A 15,281-nucleotide genomic window follows, 5' to 3' on the forward strand; every position below is an offset into this window, starting at 1 on the left:
TTATAATGAAGGTTCCCAACCATCAGCCTTGTACCATGCTAGTGACTATGGCTTGCCCTTCCTTTGTAGTCATGAAGAAATAAGATGGTCTACAGGCAGGATTAAGAAAAGTTTTTTTTTTTTTTTTTTTTACTGAAAATACTGTATGGTGTTTGTGGAGCTGGAGTCTGAGTATAGCTCCATCCCATTTTAATGCTACTGGTCCCTTGGGTGCTGGGTACAAACCAACTCAGCATAAGATTTGCATCCCAGCCCTGAAAGGAACAAAAATCAATGCTGTAAAAAATGTACAAAAAGAAAACAGATCTAGACAGGGAGCAACAGACCGCCTCCATGTCAGCCCCTTGTCAGAGGCTTCTGGTTACCTCCCATAACCTCTGACAGGGAACAGGTTATATCACTTGTTTAGTTCCATTTTAGGGCCATGGCTCACTCTTGCTTCCCCCCACAAAACAGAGCAAGCTTCAGTCTGTGCCCACATAAGAAAGAAGGGGTATAACTGAGGCTAGTTAAAATGGCTCCAGGAGCCAGCAGCAGCCTCTACAGTCCAATGATTTTCTGCTTTGCAGGAATGCCAAGTATCATGAGGGATACAAGCTGGAACCCACTTGAGTCAACCATCACCAGGTTTGTGGCAGCTTCTCTGGCAGGCTGGGCAGCTTGATGTAGCCAGGAGAGTGGGAGAGCTTTGTGCCTGCTGTGGGCAGCAAGGGTCATAGCCAAGCACTGCTACTATGAGAGTAGCTGTGCTCCTGGCCAGTGCTGAAGCCTCGAAGCAGCTCAGCACCACCCCCAAACACCAGGCTCTCCACATCCACCTCTAGCTCCTCTGTGGAGAGACCAAAGGAAAGTCAGGTCCAAGGTCACTGAGAAAGGAAGAAGTCCTTAAGGGTAGAGAGGGCAGGCCAGTATACTTTGGTCATGGGGTGAGATGGAAGGGCACTGAATAGAGTCTGTGGCAGTGGCCCAGGCTCTCTGGGGTCTGCTGCTTCCCAGTTAACAGGGAGATCATTAGATAAGGGGGCTTGTCACTAACCTTGATCAGTATCCGAGCGCTCTGAAGAGAGGCCAGAGGAGTCCAGGCTATCTACTCTAAGCCGCTCCCCAGCTGGTCCTCGGAGCTGTTCTAGCCGCTGGCGCAGGCTCCTCTGTTCACTTCGCAGCCTGTCCTTAAGCCTTCGTGCCCGCTGTTCCTGTTCTTCCAGCTTCTGCAGTCACAAGCCATGAGTTAGTCATCAGGGCCTGGCTAGCTCTAAGCCCTACCAGAGCTTGGTTTGCCCAGGTCATGCCCCATACCCTGGGCTCCTGAGAGCTGCTTCTTTCAGGTTTGGAGGGTTCTAACCTGCATTCATGTGGAAAGGTAGGTGATAGGGAAGACAAGCTGAGTACTGCCCTATCTCCATCCACCCCAGGTTGTCTCCTGAGTCCTACACAAGCTGATTAAGCTTTAACTTTTCAGGCCAGCTGAGGGGACAAGGCCTCTGTGGTGCCATTGCTCCACATATGCAGGTTATATATTACTCTTCACAGGCAAGTTGAGGTGGAAAGAGGCAGAGCTGGGCCTGGACCCAATGCTGCCAGACAGCCCTACTACTGTAGCCCACTGCCCCTGACAAACCTCCCTGGTAAGTCTTAAGAGATCTGAGGGAGGGTAAGATGGGGAGTTTCTGTCCACATTCATCTCCCCTGCCAGGAACAGCTAAGAAGGCCTGTGGGTGTAACTCCTTAGATTTTTGTGTTTCTGTGAATGAAGGACAAATAGACAGAAAATGTCTAAGTCATGTTTCCCTAGCTTGTCATCCCTGAGGCCTTCCTGTACCAGATCTCTCCCATATAGTGAGGTGGATTCAATCTCATGACAGGAATGCAGGGTAGGCTATATATATGAGCTAAAGCTTCAGGAAATCAGTAGTGACAGGAAAGTATAGGAGGGGTTAGATGAGGCAATGTAGTGGAAAGGGGAGAGGCCTCTCTGAGATAATGTGAAACTGGGCAGAGTATGTCCTATACAGTTCTGGACCTCAGTTTTCACTTCTGTAAAATTAGAATGTGGCATGACTTCTCAGACAACCAATGAATCTGAGCCAATTCTGTACACATCAGGTCAACTTTCTGAGGGTGACAGTAATACGTTTGGGGATCTCAGGCCAACACACTTTAAAGAAGCAGCTGTAGCTTTAAAGTGACAGCTGTTGAAGGACAATTGTTGCGTGAGCTGGTGGCCTCCCAACACACAGGCCATTTTTAGTACTCGTTGGTTTCCCAGGTTTTCTGGGGCTAAAACACTCCCCAGAAAAGCCCCAATTAGGTTGTCTTTCCAGGTGCCAACAGCCCACTAAGGCCCAACTCCTTCATGAAACTCTCTTACCAGAGCAACCTGATCGTCTCCCTCCTGGGGGATTCTGGAGCACTCGTTTCTTCTTTTGTGTTGGTCTTGCTGCTCTGCTGCCCCCCAAAAGTTTGAAAGCTCCTTGAATGTAGGGACTTTTTCTTGTTCCTGTGCCATATTCCCCATGGAGCTAGGCATATAGATGGACCCCAATGAAGGCAGATGATTTAAGGATTCGTTCTGTCTTGTAACCAGACAAGAGGAGCCCCAAGGATTGTACAGATAGCAAGGAAGAGTGGGATGGGCATCCAAAGTGCAGCTTGGTTTTCCTAATCCCTTAAGAGCAATGTTTGTACATACTAGAGTGGATGTCTACTGAACGAAGATTCATCAATAATTCTTATATTTGGTGTCTGACTTGGACTTATGCTATTACAGGTAACATGGAGGAGACAGCAGGACCTCACTACATAGTCCTGACTTCCAGCCACCTACAGTGTAACTAAGAAAAATAAAATATATGAGAAAAAGAGTTTAATGAGAAAAACAGGAACATAAGAAATGCTTATTTTATAGAAAATAGTGTCCAGTTGCATGCTTCAAGCTAAATATGATAGTTCAGAAGAGAAAGATGATTGGCTAGGTTAATAGACTAGGTAAGGTTTCCTGGAGGGAGCAGAACTTTAGCTGAGTCTTTTGCAGATGAGTAGGATTTAGCTGGACAGAGAGAGAATTCCAGACAAGGAATCAGCACAGTGGGTTCTTAGAATGTTGTATTGTAGAGACCTGCCTAGCTGGATCCAAGGTGGGAGATAAGGGGGGAGTAGAAGGGGCAATTAAGAAGTGGTCTGAAGCCAGATTGGGGTGGGGGACCCAGACTGAGAGATTTGCACTTGATGCAAATAGGGAGCAGGGACCAGTTCAAGATTGCTGGGCAGGGGGAATGAGGTTATCAAATGTGGGCTTACTCTGGAAAATCTGGTATCCCATAACATGAGCTTTCTCTGGGCATGCAAGCAGACAGGCCTCCCCATATACACCCATCCCTCCTGAAGTGTTAACTGATCATAACTAACAAATGAGCTAGTGAAGGTAGGACTTGAATTGCAATGAAGGAATCTTGCATCTCTCTTAGAACATGAGATCATCTAGCCCAAATATAACTTAGGAGGAAAAAATGAGGTGCAGAGAAGGGAAGCTCAAGATCACAAAGAGAAAACACCAGGTCTCCTGGCTCATCACTATCCAATGCTCTATCAGAAACTGCTGGCTTTGTAAGTGTAATCCTACTTCAGTGCTTATGTATTTTTAAAAGCTATCGTAAGAAAGTGTGGGGTACTAGAAAGAACAGAGCACTGAAGTGGGGCAGATGTTTACAAAGTTACTGTGGCAGATATGGGTGGAGCCAGGGTGGCAGAGTACAGGCCAAGACCCAGCTGAGTTCTCCCAATATTCCTCTCCAAAAAACTTTAATGCCTCAAATCATGTTTTGGAGCAGCAGAGCCAATGAAAGGCCAAAGGGAGGCATTTAATGCAGTCTGAGCCCACTCAGGAGGTCTACAAGAGAGGTTTGTAACAGCAAGGTGGGCCTTGGAGGCAGGCACCACAGCAGCAGCAGCAGCAGCTTCAGGAGCTCTCAGCCCAGATACTCTTGGCTGGCACTAGGTGCAGCTGGCACTGACTGACAGCTCTATTGCCCATTTACAATTGTGGATCAAAGTTCCAGTGTGGAGAGGAGTGCTTGTGATGAGTCACAAGGGTGGAAGGGACCTGATCACAGTTCCAGGGCCAACAGGAACACTAGTACTTGTAGTTGCAGGGAAGCAGGGGCCTTTCCTGGGTAAAGATCAGAGTCCAGACCAGGAGAGTAGTGAATACACCTCTTCCAGGATAACACCAACCATGGAAACACTGAAAACTTGCAGAACCCCAGAACTATCTCTGAAAACAGCAGCACAAAAAAGCCTGAGATTTAGTACATGCCTCTCCAGCCCTAGGTGGGCATATTGCAACCTTAACATAAAGTCTAAAGTCAAGAAATAGGCTGGAAAAATGAGCTGTTTGCTCAACAACAACAAAATTGGCCATAAAAACTTGCTATGGTGGCAGGGAAAAGCAAGACATAAACTGAGAAGACAATAACAATATGACAGCAGTTACAAGTAAAAGCTCAAAAGAAAAATGCTGATTGGACAGAAGGTCAGCAAGAATTCCTGGGAGAGTTAAAGAAAGAGATAAGAAGGATAGAGGAAAAATTGGGAAAAGAAATGAGAGTGATGCAAGAAAATTATTAAAAGGGAATTGCTTGGGGGCGGCCAGGTGGCTCAGCGAGTAAGAGCACTGGCTCCAGTGTTGGGACGACCTGGAGATCGAATCCCGGGCTCAGACACTCAGCACCACACCCAGAAATAACTGGCCGTGTAACCTTGAGCAAGTTACTTAACCCTGATTGCTTTAAAAAAAAAAAAAAAAGGAAATTGCTTGGAAAAAGCGACACAAAAATTCCCTGAAGAAAAGAACTCCTTTAAAAGCAGAATTGACCAAATGGAAAAGGAAGAACAAAAATTCAAATAATTGCTTAATAATTAGAGTTGAGCAAGTGGAAGTTAATAATTCCATGAGATTTTAAGAAAAATTAAAACAAGTTAGAAGAATGAAAAAAAAAACAGAAGAAAATGTGAAATATCTCCTTGAAAAATAACTGACCTGGAAAATAGATCAAGGATAGATAATTGAAAAATTATTGGACTACCTGAAAGCCATGACCAGAAAAAGATCCTAGACATCATATTTCAAGCAATCATAAAGAAAAACTGTCCCAATATCTTAGATCCAGAATGTAAAATAGAAATTGAAAGACTCTACCAATCACCTCCTAAAAGAAATCCCAAAATGAAAACTCCCAGGAATATGACAGCCAAATTCCAGAGCTTCCAGGTCAAGGAGAAAATATTGCAAGCAGCCAGAAAGAAATAATTCAAATATTGTGGAACCATAATCAGTATAACACAAAATTTAGCAGCTTCTAAGTTAAAGGAACAGAGTTTGACATATGATATTCTGGAAGGCAAAGGAACTAAGATTACAACTAAGAATAACCTACCTAGCAAAATTGAATATAATTCTCCAGGTGAAAAAAAGAGTAAATTTAATGAAATAGAAGACTTTCAAGCATTCCTGATGAAAAGACCAGAGCTGAATGTTATAAATTATTTTCACATGTAACTGGGGAAAAATAAAATCTAAAAAAAAAAAAAACTATAATAATTTTTTTAAAAGGCCCAAGCTGAATAGAAAATTTGGTATTCCAGCAGAAGACTCAAGAGAACCATAAAAAGGTAAACATGAAAGAGTAATCATAAGGGACACAACAAAGTTAAACTATTTACATTCTTATATGGAAAGATGATACATGTAACTCCTAAGCACTTTATCATTATCAAGGCAGTTAAAAGGAGCATAAATAGAGGCCATGAGTGAGTCAGTTATATTGGGATGATCTAAAAAAAAAAAAAAAGGGTAAGAAAGATGGATGCACTGGGAGAAGGGGGAAGGGAAAGTTAAAACGGAGAAAATTATCTCACATAAAGAGGTTTGCAAGGAAGAGCTTTTACAGTGAAGGTGAAAATGGGAGGGGGTTGGGGGAGAAGCAATGCTTGAACCTCACTCTCATCAGGATTGGTTCAAAGAGAGAAGGCGATAGAGATATATACATAACCTATCTTTTCCCAAAAGGAAAATAGAATAAAGAGCTAGGTGGGGAGAGTGTAATAAAAGGGAGGGCAGGTTAAAGAAAGCTATGGTCAGAAGTAAAACAGACTTTTGAGGAGGTACAGGATAAAAAAAGAGAGAAGGATAAACAGAAGAAAATAGGATGGAGGGAAATACAGTTAGTAATCATTACTGTGTATGTGAATGGGGCAAATTAATCCATAAAATGGAAGCAGATAGCAGAATGGATTAGAAACTAGAATCCAACAATATGTTACATGCAAGAGACACACTTGAAACAGAAAGACAAATACAGAGTTAAAATAAAAGACTGGAGCTTCAGCTGAAGTTAAAAAAAAAGGTAGGGGTAGCAATAATGATCTCAAACAAAACAAAAGTAAAAATAGACCTAATTAAAAGAGACAATCAGGGAAACTATATTTTGCTAAAACGTGCCATAAATTAGTGAAGTAATATAAAACATTTTTACAGCAAGTGTTCTCTGATAAAGGCTTCATTTTCCCAAATATACAAGGAACTAAGTCAAATTTATAAAAGTATGAGCTATTCCTCAATTGATAAAATGGTCAGAAGATATGAACAGACAGTTTTCAGAAGAAGAAATCAAAGCTATCTATATTCATAAGAAAAAAATTGTCTAAATTACTATTGATTAGAGAAATGCAGATTAAAACAACTCTGAGGTACCACCTCACACCTATCAGACATGACAAATGCTATGGGAAAATAGGTACATTAATGAACTGTTGGTGGAGTGAACTAGGCCAACCATTCTGGAGAACTATTCGCAACTATGTCCAAAGGGCTATAAAAGTGTGTATATACCCTTTGATTTAGCAATACCCCTCCTAGGTCTGTATCCCAAAGTGATAAAAGGAAAAGGACCTATAGATACAAAAATATTTATAGCAGCTCTTTTTTGTGGTGTCAAAGGACTGGAAATTGAGGGGCAGCCTCATCAATTAGGGAATGACTGAACAAGTTGTGGCATATGATTGTGATGGAATACTATTGTGCTGTGATGAAATGATGAAGGAGGTGGTTTCAGAAAAACATGGCAAGACCTTTATGAACTAAGATAAAGTGAAGTGAGAAGAGGAAGATCATTGCACACGGTAATAGCAATATTGTAACAATCACCTGTGAGAGACTTGGCCACTCTGATCAATCCAATGATCAAAGACAATTCCAAAGGACTCATGATGAAAAAATGCTACCTGCCTCCAGAGAGAGAACTGATGAACTCTGAGTTCAAGTTGAAATATAATTTTCCCACTTTGTTTATTTTTTGCTTTGTTTTGCTATATGGCCAATATGAAAATGTGTTTTGCATGATTTTACATGTGTAATTGATATTTGCTTGCCTTCTTAGTGGGTAAGGGATGGATGGGAAGGAGGAAGAGAATCTGGAGCTCAACCTTTAAAAAAAAAAGAATTCTTTAAAATAAATAGACAATTTTTTTAACCTGTAAAAGAAAGTTATTATAAGAAAGTGTGAAGTATTGGAAAGAACAGAGGACTGAAGTGAGGGAGATGTCAAAATGGAATGGTTTGTATGTAAGACTGAGAAAGGTGGAAGAGGAAACGATATGTGAGGAAGGAGAGGACTTGCAGAAAGTTGGTCATTTTCTCTGTCTGGTGCTCACAATCCCCCTTGACCTTAACTTCACCCACTTGGTTCAAGGCACTAGCCCCTCCAGACAAGCTAATTTAGTGTTCTGGCCCACATTGGATTACAGGGTCATTGGCTTAGGGGCAGAAGTGAGCTTAAAGGTCATCCAGTCCAAACTGCTTTTTCAGAGAAGGAAACTGAGGCTCAGAGAAGTTAAGAGACTTGTGCATGACCACTCAGGTAAGAAGTGGCAGAACCAGGATTCAAATTCAGGTCCTCCAACCACAAATACTGATCTCTTTCCACTGTACAATGCCTGCCTTCAGGCTTCCTGAAAGGGATGGGTGGGAATTCAATAAACAGGATAGACTGAGAGAATAACATTTCCCTGGCATAGGGAGCAACTTATGTTGTTTTGTAGAGGCACGAAGGCTATAAGTGTGACGTGTGTATGGAATTAGGCTAGAGCACGGAGGTAAGAAAGTGGTATAGAACTGATTGGCAAGATCCTTAAATGCCAGCAGGCAAAGGAATCCAAAGTTCCTGTTGCAGGGTTTGATTAATTCAGCAGCAATGTGAGGGATGATGTGGAAGGGGGAGAGAGTAGATCCAAAAAGATCTAAATGGATCTAGAAGACTTTTGCAGTAATCCAAGCAGGGGGTTACAAGAACCTAGACCAAGGCAGTAGCAGTGAACACATAGAGGAAGGGGTGGGTGGCACTTCAGAGGTCAACTTAGCAGCACTTGGAAACTAATTAGACACACAAGGTGAGAGAGAAGGAAAAGTCAAGGATGACACCAGGCTTTCCAACAAGGAACCCAGCTGACAGAAAAAGTAAAATTAGGAGAAATGTTTCTTTTGTTTGTTTGTGGGTTTGTTTTCAGGAAAGGTCAGCAGTACAGTTTTGGATATGTTGAGTCTGAGACACACGAGGAATAGCTAGGATATCTGCAACTCAAAAACAGAAAGAGCTCGGGGCTAGAGACAGAGATTTGGGAGCCATCTGCTGAGAGACAGCAAGATTTCCAAGACAGAACAGAAGAATCAAGGCTAACACTTTGGAGAATACCCACCTCAGGGGACAGGAAGAGGGTCACAAGATTTAAAGGGAGATGGGAACTTTCGAAATCATCAACCCTTTCTCGTTACAGATGAGGAAACAGTACCAGAGAAGTTGCTTAAGTAAGCTCTTAAGTAACTAAGGTCACATAGGTAAAAGGGGGCAACATAGCACTGTGGAAATTGGAGTTAGGATTCAAATCCTCCCTCTGATGCTTAAAAGTATGTGGTCATGACTAAATTGGAAAAATGTTTAATATGATTGTACATGTAGAGCCTATAGCAGATTGCATGCCATCTAGGGGAGAGATAAGAGAAGGGAGGGGGAGAAAATTTAGAACTCAAAATCTTATAGAAGTGAATGTAGAAAACCAAATTGTGTGTGTGTATATGTATGTGTATGTGTGTATAAATATATGTGTGTGTCTGTGTGTACATTTGTGTGTCATATATACGTATATGTGTATATCTATATGTGTGTCTTTGTATCTGTGTGTGTGTTATATATGTGTGTGTGTATTTTTTTTTAAAGCATAGGGAGTCTGAACCCAGGTCAGCCTGGCTGTTGTTCATATTGCTGTCAGTCATACTGTCTCTCATCTTACACTTTAGCATGCCTTGATGGACACTAAGATGCCTAAATAAAAGATTGAAAGCTTTAAACAAAGGTGTATGGTCATGGTCATCTATTTACCTTTATGAGCCTGTTTTTTTCATCTCTAAAATTGCGATAATAATACCCTGTAATACAATCTTCATAAAATATATAAAAAGCTTCAATTAGATGATATCAATTAAAAAATGCTTTGCAAACCAAGTGCCATTAGCCATGATTATTATAAGTGGCAAGATTGGCGGTTTTCTTACTCCAATTTCTTTCATGGCAAGAAACAAGTAGGGGCAGGGAACTATCAGAGAGAATAAGGAGGATATTTAATCTCTAAAGCCAAGGTAGCAAAAGGTAGCCATAAAGACAGGGTAATCCATCATATCAAATGCTACAGAAGGGAAAAAATAGATGAGGACTATATACCACTAATACCACTGAATTAATTGATTAGGAGAGCATTGGTGACTTGTAAGAGGAGAGTATCAATGGGTAATGGCAAGGATGAAAGCCACATTTGAACAGGTTGAAAAGTCAATGAATAAGTGGAAAATGATTGAAAGCATCAGGCATAAATGATGTTTCTGTGAGGTTTGGCAATAAAGGAAGGGGAGAGATAGGATGGTGGTTAGTGGAGAGAGAAAGGGCAGCAGAAAGCAATATTAGGATAGGGAAGACCCAAGTCCAAGTATGTTTTAGGCCAATAGGAAGGAGCTAGGGGAGAAGAGACAGTCATGTCCCATCTCACAAATCTACTGGAACAAGGTCCTGCAGAAAGCAAAAGATGACAGGAACAAAGGGAAATTAATATAACTCCTGTGGAATTAATTCAATAAGTGTCTATGAAGCACTTACTATGTATTTGAGGTATAGGGGAAAAGGTGACTAATGTACTACATTTGGAGTCAGAAGATCTGGGTTCCAATTCTGATTGGGACAATTATTAGTTTTGTGTTAATGATAAGTCTCTTACCCTCTCTGAGCCTCAGTTTCCTCTTCTGTCAAATGAAGAGCTTAGACAAGATGGAGTCTGAGGTTCCTTTCAGATCTAAGTCCACAATCCTTTGTGGCACTATACTAAACACCAGCAAATATTCTTCATCTCCTTTGTAGGCTGAGAACAGCCCACTTGGTATTCTCAGGAACAGACAGATCCCCATCCTCCTCTTCCCCCTCTACCCCATGCCTTGGTACACACTCTCCTTTATCTACTTTATAGAAGCCCTAGCTTTTTTTATTTTTGCATTGGGCCCAACTAGAAAGCCTTCCTTCCTCTCCACTAATCCAAGCTCTTCCTATCATAGAATCTCAGTGTTCACATAGTACATCCCCTAAATGTACTCTTGAAATCATGAATCACTTCTACACTGCCCCCTACAAGTCTTCATCCACACTCCCCTTGAAGAGTTCAGTGACAAAGACCCCTATGACCTTCCAAGGTTATTCCATTGTTGGACAGCTCTAGTTAGCAAGTTTGTCCCTACCAAACTCTCTGCAACTTCTGCCCACTGGGCCAGAGATCAGGAGCTGACCAGCACAGTCTAATTATTTCCCCATGTCCCTTTGGACATTTAAAGATAGTGAGCAAAACACTACCACCCTCTTAAGTCTTCTTCAGTCTAAACATTCCCAATTCCTTCAACTGATAGTCCTTTGACAGAGTTTAAAGTCCCCTTTCAATCCTGGTCTGTATGTGTGTGTTCAGTCATTTTTCAGTCTTGAATGACTCTTTGAGACCGCATTTGGACTTTTCTTGGCAAAGATGAGGGAGTGGTTTGCCATTTCCTTCTGCAACTCATTTTATAGCTGAGGAAACTGAAGCAGAGTTAAGTGACTTGCCCAGAGTCACACAGCTATTAAGTGTCTGAGGCCAGATTTGAACTCAGGAAGATCAGTCTTTCTGACTTCAGGCCAGCACTCTATCCACTCTGCCACCTAGCTGCCCTGTTCATGGGGAATTAGACCCATAGTGAGCCTTCAGTGCATACTTCCAACACCAAGAAGGAGGAATATGATAAAGGAGGGAAAGGTTCTGAAGCCAGGAGAAGTCCAACAGCTCCCTAGCACCAATGATTCACCCCAGCAATGACATTCCTTAACTGAGGTCCTCCTGTCTTGGGACCTCTGTGTCCTCTGCATCATGAAAAAGTTACAGTAAACAGACATTTAGTCCTGCCCTGCTAAAACATCCTATTGCATTATGATGGCAAATATAATACCAGGAGAACTCAAACTTCAATAGTTAGGGCCCTTATCCTCTGCAGATATGCAATTCAGGCCACCCCAATAGCACTAGGGTTACCCTTTTCCCTGATCCTCCTCCCACTGGGAACAGGGTAGAGTCCAGTCAGGCCCCATGCCTGTTCAGCTCACCTGGATGTGCAGACGAGCCCGGCGCAGCAGGCTCAGGGTGGTATATCGGGCACAGTCTGTGTTCAGGGGCATCTGTTGTTTCAGCTGTTCCAAACAGCGCCTCAGCTGGGCCCTCCTGCAAAGGGGAAGAAAGTGAGCAGGCCCTTTGGAGAGGGGATCCTTGGGTTTGGGGGCTTCCCCTAAGATAGAAGGGTATAGAGAAGAGCAGCAGATTGCCAGGCTCCAGCTGAGTTCAGCAGGAAGCCCAGGACCCCTTCAAGGTTTCCCCCAGCCTAGATGATGATGATGATGATGATGACGATGGTGATGATATGTAGTACTAAGATTCTTCAACTAGCTCCCTCTAGTGCTTACACCCCAACCAGAGAGGGATCCTGGAGGTTAGGTAGGTCCAACCCCATCATTTTATAGAGGATAGCATCACTTTTGTGTGTCCCTTTCCAAAGCACTTTCTTTGAAACTACCTTGTGAATTAGGTGATTCAAGTAAACAGATGTCCCCAGTTAACAGATGGAAGAAACCAAGGTTCAGAGCCACTTGCCTAAGTTCATGCGGGTAAGAGATGTCAGAGCCTAGATTCAAATGGTACTAAGTACAAGACTCACTCTCTTCTACCCTCTTAATCATGGGGAAGGGGAGTTCCAATTTTCATTTGTAAAATGAAGAGACTGGACTAGATTCTCTTTCCAGTTTCTTCTAGCCCTAAATCCATGATCCTATGATGTTGTCCTACCCCACGGATGGTCCTCCCCACTCCCAGCTCCCAACCCATGTCTCTTGGACTCCAAGTTCCTAGAGAAATTTTGGGAAAAGAAAAAAAACTTTTTGGGGAGCAAATGAGGCAAAACAAGGGACCATGCCCTCCAGAATCACCTGTGTTTCTCCAGTTCACTGTGCACAGATCTGAAAGGCAAGTAAGGGGGTGAAGGTGAGGCAGGTGAGCAGCTACTCAGGACCCTGTTTCCTCCCCCCCCCCCCCCCAGTGAAAAGGGATTATCCAAGAGATTAAAAGGGGGGGAGATAATCTTTAGATGTTATCCCAATCCTTCTTTTACAAGTGAGGAAACTGAGGCCCAAGTAAATTAAGTGACTTGCCTTCAGTTATTTTATTCACAGAATTTTCTTTCTCCCCAGCCCCTAGATACTCCAGCACCCCATATCATCCCACCCCCTATCAGAGACCGAGTCTGAAACTGGGTCACCTGTGGGCGCCCCCTAGAGTCAGAACCGGATGCCCACTTCACAGCTGAGTAGACTGAGGCCGGGATGGGCCAACTCCACCTCCAGCCTCCCCTCCAAAACCCAGCCTTCACCTTAAACTGTCCCTAGGGGCCTTGGGTCTCCTCCTTCCGCGGTTTACTGGGCCCAAGCTGTGAGTAGGATACAAGGAAGCATAGCCGTGCTCTGCCTCTGAGGGAGAGATTGTGTTCAGGAGACTGTTAGAGCTAGAAGACATCTCAAGATCAACTTATTTTACAAATGGAGAAACTGGGGCCAAAAGAATCTAAATGATTTGCCCGAATCAAAAGACAGATTGTCGAACATCTCTAGATTGCCCATGAGCCCCAGCCCCCTGAGTGGGGGGCGGGCTGCGGACTACTGAGAAAAGGGGGAAAGGCTTTTGGCGCCAGGTCCTCTTTCCCTCCTTCTTCCCAAGCTGAGCGAGGGGTCAAACTGCGATCGCGAGGGAAATGAAGCCCTGGCAGGGAGTCGGAGAAGAGGCTAGCGGAGCAGACGGGGATGGATTGAAAGGGAAAGGCGCAAAAAGACGCTGTCCCCGCCCCAGTTCTGACCTCGCTGGACCCAGGCGGACTGGTCACTTGATGAAGCTAAAAGATGAAAATAAAATAATTTTAACTTGCAAAAAAGACTTCCTACTGGGGAGCTACCTCCCACCCCTAGGTTCTCCAGTCTGCAGCCGCCCGGGTCTGATTAGAGGGGAGCAGGGCTCATAGGGAGGCCCAAGGGTGGGGGTAACCGGGGGAACAAGTTTCTTACCTCGTTCCCTCCGATCCAGGTACTCAGCTGCTTGCAGTAAAACCTGGATGCTACTGGCACGCTGCTCCATCGTGACTACAGCTGCCTGCGGGCGGGCGGGGAGCCGAACCTAGGGCCTGGGGTGCGGATCTGTGGCTGTGGTGGCGGCGGCACTTTTGTTACAATGTAACTGACACGGCGCAACAAACACAGACAGCTAGACTCCGCCCCCTTAGAACGTCCAGCGCTCCTCGCCCCGCCCCCTTTGGAACTCGCCCGGGAGCTGGGGCTTGCCCTTGCGCCACCTCCTCTTCTACCCGCAACTGGGAGACTCCGGCAAGGTCCAGACCAACCCTAGAGAGTTGAGCTTCGGCCTAAGGTCCCATGATACCTCCAGGCGAAGCGTCTAGTCACTCCCGCTTTGTTTGTAGGTTCCCTGCTAGTGGCTGCTTCAAGAGCTCATAAGATTCAGATTTGTAAGGGGGGGACCTTAGAGACAAACTACCTACTCGCATTTTACAGATGAGAAATCTGAGATTCGGGGCAGGGAGTGGAGAGGTGGGGGGGAGGAGGAGAGAAGAGGGAAAGGGAAGGAAGAAAGGGAAGTGACTAGTCCAAGTTCCCACAGGGAAAAGGAAGAAAACTGATGGTAGCCACACCAGAGGAAAGCAGACTGTGGAGTTAGGCTAATTAACCAGTGCTCTCGAACCAGACTCGTACAAAGCCCCTCCGAAAATGACCTCGGCCACCCCACTCTCACTACCCCCGCCGATCCCAGGAGCTTCTAAGTCGGTAGTGCAGATCTTTGACCAAAGGTAAAAGACCTCAAGAAGGACAAAAAGAAGGCCCAGTTAAATTGTGGTGTGACGAGCTCCGAATTGTGGAGTCAGGAGATCTGGGTTCCAGTTACAGCCCAACCGTGATGCGTCTTCGACCTCTTTGGACCAGTTTCCTCAATCTTTCGTATCCCTTCCAATTCTGATCTTCTGGTTTCTGGGAAGGGATAAGTTATATTTTCTTCTCTCCGCTGTCTTCTTCAGACATATACCACACGCAGACTCATAAGCCATTGCAGATAGACGAGAGGGCATCTATTCCCCCACTCTCCTAATTACAGTTAAGAAAACATTTTACAATTTACAGTTAAGAAAACAGGCACTCGAAAGGGAACCGATTTGCTCAGAGCCACACACACTGTTAGTGAACGTTTCTTCCCTAAGGATGGACCGGTCCTGTAGCACCTAGGACCACAGTTTATCCTCATACCTGGGGCATTGCACCTGCCATGGACTTCCCCATCCCATGGAAGCTGGAGCGCCCCCGGGGGGAACCTTTCAAAGAACGCGTACCATCCGAGAAACTCAGAAGCCAAAGAGTTCTGGGAATCCCGGCTGGACTCTGCCCCCAGCAGCCCAACCACTGACAGCCTCCTCCTCCTCCTCCAGCTGTCAGGGTAGAGACAAGCAGGACGCTACACGTGGGCACTGCCAGAGCTTGGCCGGCACTTTTCAGCCCTCTCATTGGCACAAAGGGACTAGCGTCATACTGCTGTCACCATATGGGCGGGGCTCTCGGGCTGGCCTTCTCCCA

General features: G+C 44.4%; 1 protein-coding gene across 3 annotated transcripts; it reads right to left on the reverse strand.

Annotated features, from left to right (window-relative positions):
• Positions 1–101: 101 nt before the first annotated feature.
• On the reverse strand, positions 102–15,117 carry MXD3 (MAX dimerization protein 3). 3 transcript variants are annotated; one of them, XM_069077588.1, is made up of 7 exons: positions 13,713–13,962; positions 13,508–13,543; positions 13,028–13,124; positions 12,588–12,617; positions 11,715–11,829; positions 1,037–1,208; positions 102–829 (listed from the first exon to the last, which is right to left on the reverse strand). In XM_069077588.1, the coding sequence occupies exons 1-7, from the start codon at positions 13,780–13,782 to the stop codon at positions 714–716; spliced, it is 636 nt and encodes a 211-aa protein (XP_068933689.1). In that variant the 5' UTR covers positions 13,783–13,962; the 3' UTR covers positions 102–713. The 3 variants fall into 3 exon arrangements, with proteins under 3 accessions (XP_068933689.1, XP_068933690.1, XP_068933691.1); XM_069077589.1 differs by lacking the exon at positions 13,508–13,543 and having other exon boundaries at positions 13,713–13,954; XM_069077590.1 differs by lacking the exons at positions 102–829; positions 1,037–1,208 and adding an exon at positions 1,613–2,519 and having other exon boundaries at positions 13,713–15,117.
• Between the last annotated feature and the right edge of the window lie 164 nt (positions 15,118–15,281).

The sequence above is a fragment of the Petaurus breviceps genome, unplaced genomic scaffold, assembly GCF_028583685.1.
Source record: "Petaurus breviceps papuanus isolate PSGF00001 unplaced genomic scaffold, PetGlider_PUasm1.0 90994, whole genome shotgun sequence".
Classification (NCBI taxonomy): domain Eukaryota; kingdom Metazoa; phylum Chordata; class Mammalia; order Diprotodontia; family Petauridae; genus Petaurus; species Petaurus breviceps.